Source organism: Macrotis lagotis, chromosome 2, assembly GCF_037893015.1.
Source record: "Macrotis lagotis isolate mMagLag1 chromosome 2, bilby.v1.9.chrom.fasta, whole genome shotgun sequence".
NCBI lineage: Eukaryota > Metazoa > Chordata > Mammalia > Peramelemorphia > Peramelidae > Macrotis > Macrotis lagotis.
Genome location: NC_133659.1, coordinates 179,471,428 through 179,489,296, shown reverse-complemented (window position 1 = coordinate 179,489,296; position 17,869 = coordinate 179,471,428). Strand labels below are relative to the sequence as shown.

At 36.5% G+C, this 17,869-nt stretch overlaps 1 protein-coding gene across 2 annotated transcripts in view; it reads left to right on the top strand.

The window, feature by feature from the left end:
* KIF2B (kinesin family member 2B) overlaps positions 1-16,039 on the top strand; it is a 33,059-nt gene extending 17,020 nt beyond the window's left edge. The window contains exons 1-2 of one of the 2 annotated variants that reach the window (XM_074220540.1): positions 13,208-13,244; positions 13,648-16,039. In XM_074220540.1, the coding sequence (XP_074076641.1) occupies positions 13,954-15,906 (1,953 nt within the window). In that variant the 5' untranslated portion in view covers positions 13,208-13,244; positions 13,648-13,953 and the 3' untranslated portion in view covers positions 15,907-16,039. Of the gene's footprint in view, positions 1-13,207; positions 13,245-13,647 lie in introns of those variants that run through there. The other variant, XM_074220538.1, reaches the window with a different exon arrangement.
* The last annotated feature ends 1,830 nt before the right edge of the window (positions 16,040-17,869 follow it).

Sequence of the window (17,869 nt, the reverse complement as noted above, 5' to 3'; positions counted from 1 at the left end):
CATATTTACAAAGATCAAACTCTTTGCAAGAAACTATTCTAAGCATGATAATTATTCGTTTCTAATTACCATGTTTAGATAGTTCTCTCTAAACCATATTTTTTGGGGGGAGGCTTGAAAGGGAGGGGAGAAGGAGAGAAGGGGTGTGTGATTTTTATTGTGGTCAGAAACTTCCCATGTGGAAACTTTCATGAATCTAGAAGAGCAACACTTTTGTAGCATACAGTTTCAGAGGATTGTCTAGAACAAGGAACAGTTAAGCAGCTTGAGAAGAATAACACAACTAGCATGTGTCAGAAGCAGACTTGAACCCAGTTCTTCCTGACAGCAAAACTATGTCACACTGATTTTGATTATGATTTTACTAAATCATTTATATAAAAAAGAAGATACTGGTTTTTTGCCCAATAAGGAAATGTCCTATATACTTTTTAGAAAAAAAAAATTGGTATGGTTTTATTTCTATCACTTTCAAATATATATATATATTACTCCACCTTGATGGTCATCTCTTATAACAAAGAACAGAAACAAGAATCAATACAATAAAAATAACCAATAACCTCAGATGAATTTGAAACTATATACAGGGTTTCATACTCATAGTTCCCCACCTCCACAAAGAAAAGAAGACAAATAAGTCTTCTCATCCCTTCTTTAGATCATGCTCTTCTTTCTCCTTCTCCTCCTCCTCCCACTCTTAGTTCATCTTTTTATTCATCTTACTAATTGTTTTCAAAGAACCTGTCATCTGTATCCCAGGAACACCAAAAAAAAAAAAAAAAGGAAAAGGATCTATATGTGCAAAAATGTTTACCACAGATTTATAGCACCTATTTTTGTTATGACAAAGAATTGTAAATTTAGGGGAATTCCATCAATTATAGAATCACTAAACAATTTATGAAATATGACTATGAAGAAATGACAAGGAATCATCAGAAACATCTAGAAAAAATTTACATGAACTGATAAAAAGTAAAGTAAACAGAATCAAGAGAATATTGTCTAATGATAGCCAAGTCTAGGGTGGTGAGAGAAAAGAAAAAAAAACATATACACCATGATTTTGTTGTATATTTGCAAGGAATACCAATTTGTGCATAGTAGATCTACAATTTAGTGTGTAATCATCTTTTTTATTATTCAGTACTATGAAAATGTTTGTTTCATTACATAAACTAAAAATAAAAAAGACCTAATAAAGAATCTGTCAGTCTTCACTCAGTGTCTCTGGGACAGGTGAAATATATATTTATTTTCTTTATTAATACATTTGTAGTTTATTAATGAAATCATTATGCTCAAACCTTTCTACCATAATTTATCATATTTTCAATAACAACATTGTTTATATGTTGTTTGCACATGCTTGTTTGCATGTTGCTTCCTCCATTAGATTGTAAACTCAAAATCCACAAACTGTATTTTATTTTCATCTTTTCTTTAGATTCCTTAGACTTTAACATGGTATCTTGACATATGGTTGATACATAATAAGAGCATGTTGATTTGAATTAACTTGACTTGAAAACCCTTCAATTAAAAACATCTAGAAATACCACAGAAGAAATCTAGATGTTTCAAAACAAAGCAAAAATACTGAGAGCAGCCAGAAATAGTGTTCAAATATTAAGGAACCAAAGTCAGAATAATAAAGGTCTATAATAAAAGTACTATAAGGGGAAATTAATTTTGGAATTCAGTAATAAATAGGCATAAAATAAATACTTACAATCAGGAATGACTTCTCCTGAAAAACTGAATTAAAATTTTACATTTGGAAAAAAATTAATATAAAATAGAGGATTTTAAAACATTTCTGATTAAAAATACAGAGCTGAGTATAAACATTGGAATGAAAACACAGAATTCAAGCAAAATCTAGAAATGTAACAATATTAAAATAACTGGAATGGGCTAAATGATTTTGAAGTTCTTGCACTCTAATTAGGGGAGAAGGGAAAATATTTCTATAAATACTTCCATATTCATGGATCCTCCAGAGTTTGGTAAAATAATCATAGGGCCTAGGTGTGATTTGTTCCATGTTGTACAATTAAGTAAATAATTAAAAAGAGGAATATAATAGCTTAAAGGAAGGAACTTCAATTTTTGTATAATTGAGACACACACAAAGAAAGGTAACAAACAAAAAGGGTTATCGGTAGTATTGTCTGGTAAATATCTAATAAATACCCAAGAGAGAAAAAAGTTTACATATATTTATAAGTAAAAGACATCTTTTGTCTGAATTAACACTTTTAAATTTTGAATTAATTTGATTTTTCAAGTTTAACATGGAAAAAAAAACAAGTTTCCATATTAACTTTTAAAACTTTGAGCTCCAAATTCTCTCCCTTCCTCCATCCCACTTCCCCTCTTTGAGAAAGCAAGTTATTTGATAATAGGTTAACAATGTACAGTCATGAAAAACATTACCACAACAGTAGTCATGTTGTAAAAATAAACATAACCCCCACCCCAAAATAAAGAGAAACTTTAAGAAAAATAAGTAAAAATAAATATGCTTAAATCTACATACAGACAAAGATATCAGCTCTGTCTTTGTGTTGGATAGCATTCTTTTTTTTTTGGCAAGGCAATGGGGAGTAAGTGACATGCCCAAGGTCACACCACTAGGTAATTATTAAGTGTCTGAGGTCAAATTTGAACTTAGGTCCTCCTGACTCCAGGTCCAGGGCTCTATCTACTGCTGCACCTACCTGCCCTGTTGGATAGTATTCTTTATCATGTGTTCTTCAAAATTCTCTTGGGTCACAGCAGGTCACAACATTGCTGAGAAAAATATAAGTCATGCACTGCTGATCAATGTTCTATATTGCTGTTACTTTTTGTATACAGTACATTTCCCTTTGCATCTGCTCTTGTAAGTTTTTTAATGAGAGTATCCTGTTCATCATACCACAATTTGTTCAGCCATTTCCCCAACCACTGATCCTTCCCTCAATTTCCAGTTCCCCACCATCAGAAAAGGACTACTATGAATGTCCTTATACATACAGGTTCTTTTCTTCCCATATTTCATCTCTTCTGGAATGTAAACCTAACAGTGCACCACTAGGCCAAAAGGTAGGCATAATTTTATAGCCCTTTGGATATAGTTCCGAATTTTTCTACAGAATTGCTGGTTCATTTCAAAATTCTTCCAATAGTATCAATGTCTCAGCTTCCCTACAAGCTTTTCAACATATTTGTTATTTTCTCCTTATGTCCTATTAGTCAATCCAATAAGCATAAGGTGGCACCTCAGAATTGTTCCAACCCACATTTCTCCCATCAATAAAATGTTAATACATTTTAAAAAATGATTACAATAGATTGCATTGATAAACTCATCTGAAAATTGTTTATATTTCTTGATCATTGATGAATTGGGGAATGATTTTTTTTTATAATTTTGACTCAGTTCTCTATGTTTGAGAAATAAGATCTTTGTCAGAGAAACTGGTTTCACTAATTTTTTCCCCACAGTCACTGTTGCTGTTTCCCTCCATTCCTGTTCCCTCAACTAATTGTGTACTCTCTCTTTCCTTTCATTCTGTCCCTCCTCAACAGTGTTTTTCATCTGATTTACCCCCTCCTCATTGTTCCCTCCCTTCTATCAACTAACACCACCCATTCCTTTCCTCTCCTACATTCTTCTCAGGAAAAATAAATTTCTATACCCAAATGAGAGCTCATATTACTCCCACTCTGAGTCAATTCCAGTGAACTTACTCACTTACCCTCACCTATCCCCTCTTCCACTCCAGTGCAAGTTTCTTGCCTCTTACTATTTGAAATAGTTTACCCCAGTCTACCTTTCCCTTCACTTTCTCACAGTATACTCCTCTCTCACTCATTTACTCCATCTTTTCAAAATATTATACCTTCAAATGCAATTCCCACTTGTGCCTTGTCTATATGAGCCTTCTAAGTGCCCTAATAAATGAGGAAGTTCATGAGTTGTCAGTAGCATCTTCCCCTTCAGTATTATAAGCAGTTCATCATCCTTAAATCTCTTTTGATTTATTTGCCTTTCCTGTTTGCTACTTTTATGCTTCACTTTGTTTCATATTTGAAGATCAAATTTGATGTTCAAATTTGGTCATTTCATCAGGAAAGTTTGAAAGTCTCCAATTTCATTAAATGTCCATCTTTTCCTTTGAAAGAATTGGCTAAGTTTTGCTGTGTAGTTGATTCTTGGTTGCAATCCAACCTCTTTTGCATTCTACCAAAACTCCTACAATCTCTTAATATACAAACTTCTAAATCTTGTATAATCCTGACGGGCTTCACAATATTTGAACTCTTTCTTTCTGGCTGCTTGCATTATTTTCTTCTTGATTTGGGAGTCATAAATCTTGGCCATAATACTCCTGACAGATTTCATTTTATGATCTCTTTCAGGAGGTAATCAGTGGATTCTTTTAATTTGTCGTATGCTCTTTCTAGAATTTCAGGGCAATTTTCTTAATAATTTCCTGAAAAATGACGTGTAGGTTCATTTTTGGTCAAGGTTTTCAGGTAGTCAAATAATTTTTAAATTATGTTCAATGGATCTATTTTTCCCAATCAGACATTTCATATTTTCTTCTAGGTTTCATTCTTTTGGTTTTGCTTTATTGTTTCTTGATTTCTCACAAAGTCATCAGCTTCCTTAAGTTCACTTCTTTAATTTAAGGAATTATTTTCTGGGGAACTTTTGAATCTCCTTTTCCTTTTGGCCAATTCTACTTTTTAAGACAGAATTATTCTCCACATTGGCCTTTTGGATCACTTTTTCAATTTGTCACAGACTGGTTTTTAGGATGTTATTTTCTTCAGAGTTTTTTGTATCTCCTTCACCAAGATACTAATTCAGTTTTCATGATTTTCCCACATTGCTCTTATTTCTCTTCCCAATTTTTTTCTCTATCTCCCTTACTTTATTTTCAAGATTTTTTTGAACTCTTCCATGGCCTGAGACAAATTCATATGCTTCATGGAGAGTTTGGAAGCAGAATTTTGACTTTGTTAAGTTTTTCTGAGTGTATAATTTGATCCTCCACATGACCAAAGTAATTGTCAGTGATTGGATTTGTTTTATTCTGGTGTTTGTTCATCTATGATTTAATTTTAACTTTTAATTAAGGTAGAACTCAATTACCAAGGTAGAGTACACACTGTCCTGAGTTTTTGGAGGATTATACCATTGTTTTTAGAGATAACTCCAAGGACGTGCAAGTTTTTGATTCCTACAATGAGAAGCTATGACTGCTCTCCTGGCCTGTGCTCTGGAATGTGGTTGACCACAAATACTCCTATTTGCCCTGGAATTGTGAGAATATACCCCCTGCCATTAAAGAAATAAACTGAAGTTTTCTTATACTTCTTTCCCTGAAACTGGGACCCCCAGACTGTGACCCAGATCTTATGGGCAACAGAACAGAGTCCTGACAGAGATAAGAAAGAAACTTCCACAATCTCCCCAGACCCCTTTACTATCAGCAGGCTGGGCCCTCCAGAAGTAGCTGCCTAGTGGCTGCTGAGGCCTACTCCTGGTCCACTGGGCTTGAGTCTGTGCTGCTGAGACCTGAGCTGGACTAGGTGCCCCTCTTCCCTGGTACAGAAGAGTTCTCCTGCTGACTTTCCAATCCCTGGGCTTAAGGCTCTAGAAACTGCCAACACTGCCACTGACCCAGATGCCCTGAGCTCTGTTCCTGGATGACTAGAGCCAGTTACTTCCAGTATGACCCAGGCAGGCAGTACTGTTAATCCTTTCTTTCCCCAATATAATTGACCCTTCCCAAAGATCTTCCAAGTTTTTTCACTCAATCTTTTGGTAGGTCCTACCCCTCTAGGATAGTTTGAGGGAGAGCTCAGATGAGTCCTTGCCTTTAACCAATCATTTTGGCTCCACTCCATTAGTTATACTTTCTTCATCACTTAACAAGTTGCTTAGTTTAGACAATAAACAAAACAATAAATCAAGATCTGATTAGTAGTGTTAGCAAAGTTTTTATTGAGCTGCCTCTAATGTGGTCATGATAAGGCAGATGAGAGTCAAAATGGCAGTCAATCCAATAATGGGTTATTACTCTCTTTGCCAGGAACTGATTTGAAGATCATAGAATTATTCCATTCCTTAGAATTCTGCATTGCTGTTGCAGAGCCATAAGTGCTCATAAGTAAGCAGGTGATTCATTGAACAATCAGCTTTGGGCTTGAGTGATCTTTCCAGACAAATCCACTTTGAAAGACAATATGCCAATTATATCACTTGTGACCATCCAAGTAGGAGTCCTGTAGGAATGACTGGGTTGATTGTACAGTTTGGGGATTGCATTATAGTACAAATTATACTGATACACTTCACTTAACACAGGCAAGCACAACTCAGGACAGGACCAGTCAGATGATGAATTCTGTCACTTCGTTTTCACTGTTTTCCCAGACCCAGAGTCTGACTATAAAAAGGATCTCTAGAAGTCAAATTATAAATAGTGAATTCATTACACATATTAAACTAATATAAAATCATAACTCTTGGCACTAGTATTTCCCTTTAATTTGTAAGTGCTCACCCTGAAAATTTAAAACAATTGTACAAGATATGTATACAAATAACAATTTCAAATATAGATTCAGTGTTGGTCATGTCATTTTTCTTTCTCTACCTTCTTTACCTTTACAAAGTGAAAGGAAGAGAGAAAAAGAAGGGGAAAAGCATAAGAGAATTTGATATTGATAAATACAAAATTAACTATCTATGAATGCGGTTGAGATGAATTCATCCACAAAACAGTAGCTTTTGGTTGTGGTTGGAAGTAATGTTATTAGAATTGAAAGCAAGGTCCAACAGTAATAAGGATCAGTTGTATGTAAATTTAATTTAAAAAAATCTCCTTAAAAAATAATGAAGAACTTAGCTGGAAGAATGTCTTAGTGCTCATGCTTGGGACATATCAATATAATAAAAACAACAATGCTATGAAAGTTGATTTCCAATTTTTATGATATGTTAATAAAAACAATCAAAGGGAAGCTTTATTGAAAATGATAAAATATTAAAATTTATTTTTACATAAATGGATGTAAAATAGCAACAGAAATAATAAAAAAGGTAGAAAAGAATGGATCGAATAGCAGTTCCAAAATTTAAACTATATCATGATGTAGTGGCCATCAAAATCATTTATTATTTACTTAAAAAATAAAAAAGATCAATGGAACATACTAGATGAAAATGAATCAGAAACTAGTTAACTCAATAACTAATTGTTGAGTAAACCAGAAAACATATTACTTAGGAAAAAATCTATATGATAAAACTATTAGAAAAAACTTTTAGCTACCATCTTAAGCTAATTTCTTAAGTCCTATTCTCTTTAATTCTATCTTTCTGATTAAAAAAACCTGCTTTATCAACCTCTAATTGTGGTTAGCAAGTCTAAATGGTAGCTTTGGTCCTCCACAAAATCTGTGACAATACAGTTATAAATCTGAGGGCAGTCTCTGTCTCTGTGAAACAACCTAGTCCCCCCTAATAATCTACAGTTCTATAAGTAGAGTAAAGACCATCCTGAGAAGGCAGGAAAATGATCTGATTGTATCTATAAGAGACTAAATAAATTCTTATACTTATGACATTTTTGAAAGGGAGAAATCCCAATATATAAAATCAAATATCAGTTCAGAAAGTAGTTATGTTGTTAATTGGATCTGTCACTTCTGACATAGAACAGATCTTATGGATGGGTTAGAAAGTTGTAAAGTTACCAATGATTCATTTATGTACTAATGTGTAAACCTGATTGATTGGTTGCCAAAATTTTACAATCCTTTATGAGTTTTCTATAAATACTTCTTATTAACCTTTTGGTTGGTATCTTTAATGATACCATCCACCCATAGGATGGTAAAATCCTCGAGAATAAAATTGGTAAAATCCTAGAGAATAAAACTTCATGAATAAAACTAAAACTTTTTTTAAAAAATTTAACTTTCAGTTTATTTTCACTTATACATTCTCCGTCCCTTTTATCACTCCCTTCTTCCTTTATCTTTCCCTTCCACCAGTCCCTCCATCCCTGTAGAATAGATTTTAAAACCAAGTGGGAATATATCTTATTCCCTCTCTGGGTCAATCTATTGAATAGAATTTACTAAGTGTTCATACTTGCCCTTCTTTCCCTCTAAAATTATAAATCACTGTCCTTCTTCATCTGGTGTTATTTAACACACAAGTACTATTAATCAGGCATCATCAGTCACAGCTTGACTAATTGCTTAATAAACTCAAAGTGATATCAAAGTACCATCACAGACTGATTCATTGATTGACTGATTGTTTGATTGATAAACCAGCATTGCTCTAAGTCACTAAAACTTTCCCCTCTTATGTCTCATTAGAAGTACACTTTTCAAGAGCCTTGAAGTACATTAAATTATAATCATTTTTTAACTGAATCCCTTTTCAAGTGCTCTTCAAGGACACACCATCCTCATGAGCCTAAGTATCATCCAAAGCCCCTTCCCCCAAGCACACTTTCTCACACACACAACTCCCCCCCCTGCCTCCAGGACACTTAATCCCTTGTAAAGTAATATATGGATTAAATCCAATGCTGATTTTATTAACATAAGAATCTCAAAGTGCTCTAAGTACTGGAGTGCTCTGAAGGTGAAGCTTAAGAACTTTACAATTCATTGTAAGTTAGGGCAGACTCTGACTTAAGACAACCCAGCTTATGATGTTCTCAGAGAAGGTACTAAGCTTTGTGAGCACAGCAGAATTAAAGATGGTCTAAGGAAATTGAGGTGCTTAAATTTATAATAATCCACCTGCTTTTCATCAGGGTTTTATGTCTCAAATATATTGATGTCATTTTGGTCTTCTTCAGTGGAGAGACAAGACCCAACCATATCCATATCCTTTAAGATAAACCTTCTCAATTTATATTCGACCCTTTAATTATGATAAGAGAAATACAATTCTCAAGAGTTATCAGTGTTCTATCTTCCCTTTTCTAGTTGTTTAAAATTTGATGGTCTTGACCAATATTTATTTTGTTTTGTTTTGTTTTTTCTTTCCCTTTTTCATTTATCTTTTTATACATCTCTTGATTTATGTACTTTGCAATTGAATTCTCTGGTCAGTTCTGATCCTTTTGTCAGGAAATTTAGGAAATCTTCTATTTCATTGAATATCCATCTTTTCCCAGAAAATATATGATGAACTTTGCAAGGCAGTAAATTCTTGCTGGTAATTTCAGGTCCTTTACCCTCCAATATATGGTACTCCAGGTCCCCCAGGCCTTCAAGGTTTAAGCTAAAGTTTTTGTGGGAGTCTGTGTATCTTTTGTATTTGTTTCCTTTCGGCTGCTTGCATTATTTTCTCCTTTATTTGAGAATTCTGGAATTTGACTATAAGAGACCTTGGAGGTTTATCCTTGGGGTCTCTTTCTAGAGAGGTTCTGTGTATTCCTTCAATGGCTATATTGACTTCTTGTTCTAGCAGATTTTGACAGTTTTCCTTGATAATTCCCTGCAAGATGTTTTCCAGGTTCTTTTTTTTTGATCTAGACCTTCTAGTAGTCAGATGATTCGTAAATATCCCTTCTGAATCTATTTTACAGGTCATTTTTTTCTCTAAAACGTACTTTATATTTTCTTCAATTTTTTTAGCCTTTTTATTTTGTTTGAAGGATTCTTGTAGCCTCATAGATTCATTGATTTCTACTATTTCAATTCTAATTTTTAAGATTTTATTTCTTCTATTAACTTTCGTGTTTCCTTTTCCAGTTAATCAATTTTATTTTTTGACGAGTTACATTCTTTTTCCAGTTTATTTTTAATTTTAAAAGAGTTGATTTATTTGGTCAATTTTTCATAATTTTCCCACATGACTCTCATTTCTTTTTTCTATTTTTTCTTCTATCTCTCTTTTTTGGTTTTGAAATTTATTTTTAAATTCTTCTATGAGCTTTTAGATTTGAGTCCAATTCCTAGACTCTATTGAGACTTCCCTGTGAATAAATTTTCACTGATTTCTTCTTCTGCTATGGCACTGTTATCATCTTTATTTGCAAAGTAGTTTTCTCTAGTGAACTCTCTCTTTTAGTGTTTTGCTCATCTTTATTTGAACTCTGCCCCTGGGGTAAAGGGAAAACAGATCCAAGCTTTTATGTTATGGCTAAGATGTTGTGTGATGCAGTCCAGGCCTTGCCTTTGCAGAAGTCTATTTCCTCCTTTGTGTTCAAGTTCTGACTATGCAGTGGTTTGTTCCCAACCTAGTCCTTTCTTTTGCCCTGGTGTTCCCAGGATACAGATTGTGTTTGGGGTTGAGACCCTCCCTGCTGGCTTTCTAGCTAGCTGCCAGGACCTATGCTCTTGTCAAACTATTGGGAACTGGACTGCTCTGTGGCTAAAAGTCTCCCACTGGTTTTCCCTGCTCTTCAAACTTGTTAGGCTTTACTTCCCCCCCTCCAAAGAGAGAGACCTTCACTGAAGATGTTTATGGTTGAAACCTTCTTTTTATATTTCCTTTCTTTTTTTTTTTACAAGGCGATGGGGTTAAGTGATTTGCCCAAGGTCACAGCTAGGTAATTATTAAATTTCTGAGTCTGGATTTGAACTCATGTCCTGTTGACTCCAGGGTCAGTGCTCTATCCATTTGTGTCACCTAGCTGCCCCTCTTTTCTTTTTCTTAGTGTGATCTGTAATTTTCTAAAACTAATTTTTTGTTATTTCATTTTTAGCATAAGAAAATTATGTTTAACACTATATTACACAACAAATGCAAAAGGGAATCATTATCCTTATATTAAATGTTTGTCATGTCCAACTCTTCATGACCCCATTTAGGGTTTTCTTCCTGAGTTCTTACAAAGTTACCAGCTTCCTTTAGTTACATTCTGCATTTGAAGGAGCTATTTCTTTGGAGAACTTTTTTATCTTCTTTTCCAGCTGGCCAATTCTGTTTTTTAAGGCATTCTTCTCCTCCATTTGCCTTTTGTATTGCTTTTTTTCCCATTTGGCCTAAAAAGGCTTTTAATGTTATTTTCTTCAGTAATTTTTTGTATTTCTTTCACCAAGTTGTTAACTTGGTTTTCATGACTTATCTGCATCACTACCATTTCTCCTCCCAATTTTACCTCTACCTCACTTAATTGCTTTTCAAAGTCTTTTTTGAGTTCATCCATAGCCTGAACCCATTTTCTATTTCTCTTGGAGGTTTTGGATACAGAAGTTTTGATACTGTTCTCATCTGAGTGTGTATTTTGATCTTCCATGGGACCAAAGTAATTTTCTATGGTCAGAGTCTTCTTTTTCTGTTGTTTGTTCATTTCCTCAGCCTATGACTGATTTACTGCACTTCCAAGGCTTTGGGGTGTTTTGGGGACAACCCATAGGGACCTTAATTCCTCCAAGGTCTTATGAGAGACTGACTGCTCTCTTGCCTATGTTCAGGCCTTCCCCTTTGTCCTGAAGCTGTGAGAATGGTCCCTGCTCAGCTATGATAATGTTGTGGGGGCCTAGACTGCAACCTGGATCTGAATGTGAGCAAACAGTTGAATCCTGCCCCAGAGACAGCAGAGAGACCTTTGCAGTCTTCCCCAACCCCTTTACCATCTAAAGGCTGTGAGCTCTGGAAGTGCTGGGTAGCTCTGCCCACTCTCACTGCAGGTTCTCACAAGAGAGCTGCTCTGAGGCTGGAGTTGTGCTGTGCTGTGGCTTTTTCCACCCCCTCCCCCCAGGTCCCAGTGGAATAGATCTTTGAACTGGGAAATTATGTCACTCAGTCATTCTGTGGGTTCTGCCCCTCTAAATTTTGAGTAGAATCATAATTTGATGGCTTTTGGAGTTTTTTGGGGAATGAGTTTACAGGAATTCCTGCCTTCATGTTGCCATCTTGTCTCCACCCACCTCCATTTAGGGTTTTCTTGTCAAAGATCCTGAAGAGATTTGCTGTTTCATCTTCCATTCATTTTATATATGAGAAAGCTGAATTCAGCACTGTATCTGAGGTCATATTTGAACTCATTTCTTCCTGATTTTCAGGTCTACTGCATTACCTACTGAGCCACCTAGTTGCTTTCACAAAAGTAATACACTTATTTATCTAGGATAAGAAGGAAAATATAAAATGGGGGAGGGGGAAATCTTTTTGTCACCTTTTTAGATGATAATTTGTTAATCAAGTTATGTGTACAAATAAAACACATGTGCAATATACATGTTTATAAATGTCTATATATTGTGTGAATTACATGCTCAACGAAGTATAATCAAAAAACATTCTGAGGACAAACAGACAGAGGATGTGAACAAACAGTTCTCAAAAGAAAGAAAATCAAACTCTTAATAATCATATGAAAAAAAATCTCCAAATACTTAATAAGATTTGATTTTGTCTCACACACAGTGGTTTCAACCTCATATACTTTAACTCACAAACACAACAAAAGATGAGAATAATCTAAATAGCTGAGGGTGCAGCAGGAAACAAAAACACTGGTATATTTTTGATATATTCATAATTATTGTGTAAAACAAATTGGAATTATGCACATAACTGGCTAAAAAGTCCATCCTATTTTCCCAGAGAATTTGACTATTAAACTCATATCCCAATAAGGTCAATAAATAGAAGAAAGTCCCCAAATATACCAAAATATTTATAGCAGCACTTTCCTGAGGATTGCAAGGAACTGAAATCAAAATAAATATTATCTGGGAGTAATCGAACAAATTGGAGTAGATCAGTGTTATACTATCAGAAATTATGAATACACTAAATAAAGAGAAGTATGGAAATACTTTCATGATGTTATACATGAAGTAAGCAAAATCAAGTAAATATTATACATAATGAATGCAACTATATAAATGGAAAGAACAGTCACCAAAATGATAGTCATTTTTTGAAACAGAAGGACCCATGATTTCAGGGGATCAGAGATGTAATGACCTGACATGAAAGTGAATTGGATTGGGGGGGAGATTGGACTGTGAATATATCTAGGAGGAGAAGATTCAAGGTTTCTAGGCAAAATATAAACAGTTGCTATTTACATTCACTCTTAACCAACCAGGATCTCATGACCTAATGGGGCTTGGCCTGAGACCTATTGTTGCCTAATGGACAAGGACTATAGTGATTTAACCCTATAAAAGCCAAGATATCTTGCTAGGTTTAGGGGGGGGACAAAAAAATCAAAAAAAAAATTATATTCCTTTGGGCAGAGCATCGGCAGGTAACTAGGCCCTTAATAAATGCTTAAGGGTCTGTGGCTTTAAGAGGAGTACAAAGTAACAGTTGAAGTCTTCCTCCAAGTCCACTAGGACTGGGTGGAGATGGGGTGCCGGATGGTGGTTGGCGGAGAGGGAGTGGAAGGGGTGAGAGAGATAAATAAATGTGTAGTCCCTGCACAGGTGCTTTTCCCTCCCTCTCTGAAAAATCCCTAAAGATTGTGGGCCACCTCCTCACTGGGTCTTCGGGTATAGTCATAACTAGAGAGAGACTGGACTAGGGGAGGTCTCCATCAGATTTATTAGGTATGTGCTTCCTGCCTACTGTCCAAGCAGTGGCGTAGCACTGAGCTCTGGGGATCCCTTTCAGCCTTTAGACCTAGCTAGCGCTCCGTATATTTCTCCCAGGACCAAGCGCGAAGCAATCCTCAGTACTTGATCTTCCCGGCTTCCCCGCCCTCATTATGACGCCAGGTGCTACACATCTGGCCAGTCCGGTACCCTGCTCCCCGATTCACACCGCAGCGCCCTCCTAAAGGACCCTTCAACTTTCTGGCGCTGCGTCCTTGCCCTCTGGATGACTTAGGTCCTACCTGCCCCGCGTAGAACACCCCTGTTGGGGCAATTCGATCCTGGATCCTAGTCTTTCCACCATCCACCACGGCCGGTCGGTTGTCTTTCCACGTTTCACTTGACTTCAACTCTCTGAAACACATGAGTCCCCAGTTTGGATCGATTCACATCGGCACCTCCTTAAACATTAGGAGGAGTGACGGGAGGGTCCACCCTGCAGTAGTCGCCTCTCTCAACAAGAGCAACAACAGCGTGACAGTGGAGTGGGTTGAGAAGGGCACCAACAAGGGCAAGAAGATCGATCTGGCCACTGTGTTCCTGCTGAACCCAGGACTGGCCACCCCAGAGTACCTCAAGTCCTGTAAAATCCAATCCCCGCTGCCATCATCTGCATTCTATTCAACCAAAGGCGACAAGAACTTGAAAACGCAATGGGTGGTGAATTCACAGGAAAAGGAAACAGCTTTGGGGGACAACGCAGTGACCTTCAGTGAGCCTGTCCTAGTGAAGCAGAGAAAGTCCCACTGCCTAAGGGAGATTGAGAAACTACAGAAGCTGCGATTGAAGCGGAAGCAGCGACTGTTGGAATTTCAGGCCAAGAAAGCCCTAAATGTCAACAGGGTTAGTCCCAACTATGAGATCATGTGTATGATTCAGGAGTACCGGAGGCAGATGGACTACTCCAAGATACTCAGCTCAGAAACTGCACATGACCACCGAATCTGTGTCTGTGTACGCAAGAGGCCACTCAATGAAAAAGAGACCCTGTTGAAAGATGTCGATATCATTACCATCCCCACCAGGAACGTGGTCATAGTGCATGAGTCCAAACAGAAAGTGGATCTAACAAGATACCTTGAACACCACACCTTCCGCTTTGACCATGCTTTTGATGACACCGCTTCCAATGAGTTTGTGTACCGATTCACTGCCCAGCCACTGGTGGAGAACATCTTCCACAAGGGTATGGCCACTTGCTTTGCCTACGGTCAGACAGGCAGTGGTAAAACTCACACAATGGGAGGGGACATTTCTGGCAGAAACCAAGACAGCTCCAAAGGCATCTATGCTTTAGTGGCTGAGGATGTCTTCTTAATGCTCAAGAAACCCACTTATGATAAATTGGACCTGAAGGTCTATGGGACATTTTTTGAGATTTATGGGGGCAAGGTATATGATTTACTGAACTGGAAGAAAAAACTTAAGGTCCTTGAGGATGCCAAGCAACAAATCCAGGTTTTAGGACTGCAGGAACGGGAAGTGTGCTGTGTAGAAGATGTGCTGAACCTCATTGAGCTAGGCAGCAGTTACAGGACATCAGGCCAGACATCTGTCAATGCCCACTCTTCTCGTAGTCATGCAGTTTTTCAGATCATCCTTAAGAGGAGAGGGAAACTACATGGAAAGTTTTCCCTCATTGACCTAGCTGGGAATGAAAGGGGAGCAGACACTTGCAGGACCAGCAGACAGAGACAGCTAGAAGGAGCAGAGATAAACAAAAGCCTCTTGGCACTCAAAGAGTGCATAAGAGCATTGGGACAAAATAAGTCTCATACTCCATTCAGAGCCAGTAAACTGACACAGGTGCTTAGAGATTCATTTATAGGCCAGAACTCCTCTACCTGTATGATTGCTACAATCTCTCCAGGTCTGAATTCTTGTGAAAACACACTCAATACTTTAAGGTATGCAAACAGAGTGAAGGAATTAACTCTTGATGCTAGATTCTTAGGTTATCTCCATCCACATGGGCTCCAGGAGTCAAGGCTACTAGATAAACACAATGTGACCCCAGCAGGGAACCAGAAGAAGAATGATTACAAAATATTTTTACAGAGTGAAGAAGAGGATGAGGAAGCTGAAGAGCAGGTGACAGCTTCAAAATCAGACCAAAAGAAGTCAGTGTCATACAAAGAATCCAGCCAGTGGCTTAGAGCTTTTTTAGAGATGGCAGAAGGAATAAGCTATGATGTGGATTTCTGTGCTGCCCAGTTGGAGTCCATTTTGGAGCAAAAAATTGTTTCTCTGAAAGAAATTCAAGGAAGGGTGAAATTATTTAGGGAAAACCTCCAGAAGGAAAATTCTGGCAATTGAGAAGACCACAGGAACAGTTTTGAAATAATGGATGCAGTGCTACAATATTTAACTATCTTGCATGTGAAAATGGTCCATACAGTCTGAATGTAAACAATCTTCTACTAGAAATGTTAAAATCTCTTAAATCATGCCTGTGATCAATGTACTCTTCTTTCTTCCTCTGCACTGAATTTCAGTTTAGGGATGGGGAGGGTTTTGTAATTGGGAGGCCATGGGGCTTTGGGGAAGGAGAGATTGCTAGTAATTAAAGGGGATTTTCAATTTTATTCAATTCATTAAACATTTCTTAAGTGCCTACTGTGTGCTAGCACTGTGCTAAGTGCAATGAATGCAAAAAGAGGCAAAAGACAGTCCCTGATATCAAGAAGCTCAACATTCTAAAGGAGGAAACAACATAAATAGAAATTATGTATGCAAATAAAAGAGGTGCACATACACACACACACACACACACACACACACACACACACACACATATAAACCAACATCAAAATATATACAAGATAACTGAGAAATAACTAAGAAATAGACAGCATTGTAGGAGTGGTTAGGGAACCTTACTGTAGAAGGTGGGATTTTGGGTGGAGCTGAACAGAAAAATATATGTGCACACCAGAATAGATTCTTCATACATGTATTCAGTTTTAGCCATTACATGGAAGGGGGCCTTGACATTTTGGAGCATATCAAGAGTAGTTGTATCAAGCTCAAATGGAAGCAGAGGCCACTAAACTGTATATAATATTCCCTACAGGAGAGACATGGATTTAGAAAACCACCTTATGATATGTTCTATGTTTTATGAATTCTTTGGTTGCTATTTTTAAATATTTTATGATTATATTTAGCTTAGTCCTGGCTATACTGAAATGCTGTGCATGCCATGTGGTCTATTAGCCACATTTTGATACATCTGATCTGGAGGAAAGAGATATACTCCACAGCAGTATCTATAATACTCAACTGTTGCTGAGATGGAAGGTAGATTGGATGTGGGGTCAGAAGCTTTGGATGGAAGTTCAGTCTCTCTCTCCTTGAATCCTAGCCAACATACAAGTCACTTGAACACTCAGTTTCTGTGTAAATATAAAATCCTCACCTGTAGGATAAAGAAAATTGACAGCAACTAGGAAGAACAGCTAATGAAAGCAACTACTTTGTAAATTATCAGATGCTTTTCCAACATGAGTTCTTATTTTCAAGGGAAAAATCTTTCCAAGATAATTTTTTAAAGTGAGGAATTTTGAATGAATTTCTAAAAATCCTTGGAATTTCCAAACTCTGGAGCAAACCAATAGAGGAGGAAAGTTTTTGGATGTTATAAAAGCAAGAACTTTTCTGATAGTATAATATTGCTTAGTCTATCCACTCCATCATGTTCTCACGCTAATATTCTGTTTGTGTGATTTTGGGGGGAAAAAAAAGCTTCCCTGAATCAAATTTGATGGGAAAGAAAATCTCAGTTTTCAAAATGAGACAAATCATTTAGAACTAGTGACTGAACTGCAAACTCACACAGATCTTGTTGTCAGGAATTTCCTATGTCTGTCATAATCATAGTATTAAAATCCATAATAATAAAAAGTAATAAAATGAAATCTTGTCTTTATTAAGAATTATTCTTAACATAAGAGACAGTGGTGTAGTGGACCATAAGCCAGAAAGGAATCTAGAAATCATGTGTTCAAATTAAACTTCTGTTATATGTATTTTTAGGATTGTCTATCAGTCTTTCAGTGCCAGATGCAAATTTCTAATCCAATGTAAATTATAGGCTTGGCTGATACGCTGCATCAGCAGAAATAGTTTCAACCATAGTGGGGAAAAGAAATCATAAATCTGCATAAGCATTTTTTTCAAATTCTGATAATATATTCCCTTCTCTATTGGATCTGAATAAATATCTTATATGGATACTTCTAATATAAAAAAATTATTTGCCTTTTAGAATCATGGAATC